Source organism: Nannospalax galili, unplaced genomic scaffold (assembly GCF_000622305.1).
Source record: "Nannospalax galili isolate Female #2095 unplaced genomic scaffold, S.galili_v1.0 scaffold337, whole genome shotgun sequence".
NCBI lineage: Eukaryota > Metazoa > Chordata > Mammalia > Rodentia > Spalacidae > Nannospalax > Nannospalax galili.
Window position 1 is genome coordinate 2,126,875 of NW_008340932.1, and position 5,362 is coordinate 2,132,236.

The 5,362-nt window shown below is 42.4% G+C and overlaps 1 protein-coding gene across 1 annotated transcript; it reads right to left on the reverse strand.

Annotated features, from left to right (window-relative positions):
- Positions 1-807: 807 nt before the first annotated feature.
- On the reverse strand, positions 808-1,767 carry LOC103736681 (olfactory receptor 1052-like). The gene has a single exon (XM_008836189.1). The coding sequence runs from the start codon at positions 1,765-1,767 to the stop codon at positions 808-810; it is 960 nt and encodes a 319-aa protein (XP_008834411.1).
- Between the last annotated feature and the right edge of the window lie 3,595 nt (positions 1,768-5,362).

Consider the following 5,362-nt stretch of genomic DNA (forward strand, 5'->3'; position numbering starts at 1 on the left):
AGAGTTGAAAGATTCATTAGTGTTCTCTTCATCCCTATGTTCCATAAGCCTTAGGTGTAGAGGTTGCATCCTAGGTATAACACACACTTTTAATTTCAACACTCAGAGACAGAGCAGGTGAATTTCTGTGAGGTCAAGTCCAGCCTGGTATACATAGTGAGTTCTAGGCTAGCCAGGGCTATACAGTGAGACCTTTCTCAAAAAACCAAACCAAACTAAACCAAACCAAACCAAACCAAACCAAACCAAACCAAAACAACAATAACAGATTCAGTGTAGCACTGGAACTGACATGTTCCAAGTGTTTCGGTGTGGAACCTCTGATGTGAATATGCACATTTTAATTTTTTAAAAAATTTATTACTTTTATTTATGTGTAAGTGTGTGTAACTATGTGTCTGCCATATGTGTGCAGGTACCCTCAGAATCCAGAAGGGGCGTGGGATCCCCTGGAACCGGTTACAGACTATTGTGAGCCACCAGATGTGGGTGCTGGGATCCAAACTTAGGTCCTCTGAAGGGTGGGAAGTGCTCTTAACTGCTGAGCCATCTCTCCAGCTTGAAAACATGCCTTCTTAATGAATTTAGCTAATTAACTTATTTTTCTGAGTCACGTATCCTTTATTTGTAAAATGGAATCATTGTAACATGATAGCAAAGATTCAATATGATTTATAAATTAAACCATGATGCTTACTGTTCTCTCTTATTTCCATATTCTTCATTACCTAGTTCTCTGTGGTTTGGTCATTTCATAACATGATTTGGAAGATGGTTTTCTCATTCCAATAAACAACCTCAAAGTGCTCAGCAGGGAAAAATGTTGATCCTGAACTTCCTCTGTAGGGCATCTTTTACCTCCTTGTTGCGGAGGCTATAGATGAAAGGGTTGAGCATCGGAATTATTATGGTGTAGAACACTGACACTACCTGGCCATTTGTATCACCACTGGATCCATGGGGTTGGACATAGGTGAAAACTACTGTGCCGTAAAAAATGGCAATAGCCAGAAAGTGGGAGGCACACGTGGAGAGAGCCTTCTCCCGCCCAGCAGCTGTGCGCATCCTTCCAATGGCTGTCAAGATCAAGCTGTAGGAGGTGAGAATGACTGTGGCAGGCAGAAGGGTAACCAGGGCAGAGAAGATATAGAGGACCACTTCCGCTGTGGCAGTGCTGGCACAAGCCAGGCGAAGAAGTGGTGGGATGTCACAGAAATAGTGTGTTACCTGGTTTGGCCCACAGAAAGGCAGGGCAAAGACATTCCCAGTCTGGATAGCAGAGTTGGCTCCACCAAATGCATAGGAAGCAGCCACCAGCTGGAGACAGGTCACTTTGGTCATGACAGAACCATAATGAAGGGGTTGGCAGATGGCCATGAAGCGGTCGTAGGCCATGGAGGCCAGCAGGAAGCTCTCAGCTGTCACATGTATCACAAAGAAGGTTAGCTGGGCCACACAGCCCTCGAAAGAGATGGACTTGTCAGAGGCCAGAAAGTTTATCAAGAGCTTGGGTGTCACCACAGAAGAGTAACAAATATCAAGGAAAGAGAGGATGCTGAGGAAGAAATACATGGGGCTGTGGAGTCGGGAGTCAGTCAGGATGAGTGCCATCATTCCTAGGTTACCTACCACTGTAATGGTATAAATGAGCAGGAAGGCCCCAAAGAGAAGTTCCTGGAGGTCTGGGTAATTGGAGAATCCCAGCAAGATGAACTTTGTAACTGGGGTGTGGTTGCCACTGGTAAGGGCTAACTCTCCAGGTGTCATCTGTAGAGGTGACAGTGGACAGTCATTCAGATAGTATTTTTTAAAAAATGTATTTATTTTAAAATTTGTGTTTATGCGTTTATGCCTGCTTGTCTGTATGTTCTCTTTGTGCTTGCAGTGTCTGTGGAAATCAGAAGAGGGTGTAGGAACCCCTGGAATTGGAGTTGTGGATGGCTGTTAGCTGCCATGTGGAAGCTGGGAACTGCTCTTAAGCCAGTGCTGAGTCATCTCTCCAATCCTGTCAGTGCTCTTAATCATTGAGCCATCAGGTAGTATTTTTTAGTATGTTCACAGCTTTGCAAGGCACAGTGAGGAAGAACACCCACCAAGTACTGGGCTTCTTTCAAAACAAGCTAATGGGAAAATAGAAGCCCTATGAAGTTAAAGTGACCTGAGGTGTGTATTTTTTTTTAAAGACATATTCTTGGGCTAGAGATATAGCTCAGCTGGTAAACTATTTGCCTAGCATGCACAAAGCCTTGGGTTTGATCTCCAGTACAACATAATCTTATGTGGTGGCACATGCCTATAATCTCAATACTAGGGAGGTAGAGGCAGGAGGATCAGATGTTCAAGGTCTTCCTCAGCTACATAGTGAGTTCAAAGCCAGTTTGGACTACATGAGACCCTGTCTCAAAAATAGATAGCCAAACTACAAACAAAAAGATATGATATCATGTATCTCAGGATGTTCTGGAACTTACTATGTTGCTTAGGTTGGCCTCAAACTTGTAAACTTGTGATCCTCCTGCCTCAGCTCCTTAGATTCTCAGATTATAGATATGTGATACCATCCATACACAACAGACCTGAGTTTTAATTGTGCCTGTGGCATGAATTAGTTCCATATCCTTGGTTTAGATAGATCTATGAGGGGGCTGGAGAGATGGTTCAGCAGTTATAGTTGCTCTTGCAGGGAACCTGGGTTCAATTTCCAGCACTCACAAGGTAGCTAACAACCATCTATAACTCCAGTTCCAGGGGATCTGATGCTCTCTTCTGACCTCCTTGGGCATTGTATGACATGGGTGCACTTACAGACATGCAGGCAGTACACTCATACACATAGAATAAAAATAATAAATAAAATATTGAGTCAATTTCCTTATCTCTGAAATGAAAATATGCCTAGTTCTTAGGGCTGCCTTGTGTCCTCAATGAGAATAAATATAAAAGAATGGAATGTCCTGAATACGGTAGGTGACAAATATATGCAAGGCATCCTCCCCAATGTCTTGTACCTTTATCTATATAATATGTCTATATACTGGTTTGACACTTATTTCATCTTTTTTTTTTTGTCTTTTTGAGACAGGGTCTCCCTGTAGTCCATTTACCTCTGCCCTCTGGGTGTTGGGATTAAAGGCATGCCCCACCATGCCTAGCTCATTATTTTTTAATGAAGATATAATTCACATACTATGAAATTCCTAACTTAAATGTATACAGTTCAGGGGTTGTGAGTATATTCACAAGGTTGTGCAAACATTTTATTTCATTCCAAAACAATTTCCTCACCCAAAAAGGAAACTCCATGCCCATTCCTCATCATTCCCTTTTCCTCTTTCTCCATTCTGTGGCAATTGTTAATCTATTTTTGTCTTTATGGATTTGCCTACTCTGGAAATGTCATATATATGGATTCCTCCAGTTTGTGACCTTTTGTGTTTGGCTTCCTTCATTTATCCCACTGTCTTCAGGCCTCATTCGTGTTATAGAGTATCAGTATGCACTCTGTCTTACATCCACACACCCTCCAGAGCACTTCTCCTCTGTACTGTAACAATATCGTCCTTGGCAAATCTATTCGTCACCCAAAAGACCCTCAGCTTGGAAATGGTGCCTCAGGGTTTGCTTGTCTTCCAAGATGCTAATTCATGAAAGGATTGGGAATATCCAGAGCTCTTTCCTTCCTCCCCATGCTTTCCATTCTTCAGTTCCTCTATACCTCTAGGTCTGGGCTATGTCCTAGTATTTAGTCCTAGAAGAACCTCACCAACCTGATCCTCCATGTCAAACAAGTTTATATTGAGGACAAGGGGTAAGTGTAGTGTCATTGTGCATAACATGGAAGAAGACCTTTCCTGATCTGTTGTAATAGGTAAGAGATGGAGTAGAAAGAGCCCTGGGATCACTGAACAGGGATGCGTTCTAGTTCTAGACCTATTTGTTTTGTTACCATGGACAATTCTCCTCTCTTTGGGTTTCTGATTCCTGACTGGCCAAGTCAAAGTTTGGAATGAAAAATATTTGAGGGTACACATCTGACCTGCCAGTGACTATTTGCCCCCTGAGCTTCCTGCCCAAGTATGGATTTTTGTTCCAGTGTGCCCCAGAGACACAAAAAAGAAACTTGTCTAGCAGAAAAAGATACTCTATACCTGATTACGGTGGACAGTGGACAGCACTCTGTCCAGCATATTGCAGGCACTTGGTCATGCACAGTGGTAATCTCCTGTAAATATTTTGTACATGAAATAGAAAGTTTTTTATCTGGGTATGCTAGTAAAGACTTGTATTCCCAGCACTTGGAAGGTAGAGGCAGGAGGATCAGAAACTCAGGGTTACTTCAGCTACTTAGTGAATTCTAACCCAGCTTGGGATACCTGGGACCCTGTCTCAAAAACAAACAAACAACAAACAAAAACAAAGAACAAACAAACATACAGGAATAGTAAGTTCTGAGAAACTTTGTTACCATAAAAGAATAAATTAAGAGGCTCTGTCATGGTAAATGACAAAATTCATTGAACTCCTTACATAACAGTTCTTACAGACTTATATAATGGTGTATCATCAAAAATTATTTTTAGGGGCTGGAGACATGACTCAATGGTTAAGAGCACTGTTTGCTCTTGCAGAGGGCCTGAGTTTAGTTCCCAGCACACATATGGCAGCTAACAGCCTTTTGTGACTCCAGTTTCAGGGGATCTGACACTCTCTTCTGACCACCATGGACATTGTATGCACGTGGTTGCCTTAGAAACATGCAAGCAAAACACTCAAACACATAAAATAAAAATAAATAAAAAGTATTTTAAGATATTTTATTTATTTATTTTTTTATTATATTATTTTGTGGCTCAGTGGTTAAGAACACTGGTTGCTCCTGCAGAAGACCTGGGTTTGTATCCCAGCACCCACGTGGCAGCTAACAACTGTCGGTAACTCCAGTCCCAGGGTGGACCTGGAGTTACAGACAGTTGTTAGCTGCCATGTGTGTGCTGGGATTTGAACCCAGGTCTTCTGCAAGAACAGCCAGTGCTCTTAACCACTGAGCCATCTCTCCAGCCCCATATTTTATTAATTTTTTTTTGTATATGAGTGCATTGCCTGCAAGTGTGTAAGTGCACCCATGTTGTGCCGTGCCCAAGAAGGTCAGAAAAGGGCATTGGATCCCCTAGGACTGGAGTTATGGACCATTGTCAGCCACCATGGGGGTGCTGGGTATCCGATCCTGGTCCTCTGCAAGAGTCAGCACTCTTAACCACCGAGCCATCTCTCCAGTCCCCAATAAAAAGTATTTTTAATACTTTATTATCTGTGCATTTGAAGAGTTGAGAGAGTTCCATCCAACTTCTGTTGAGAGAGTTCC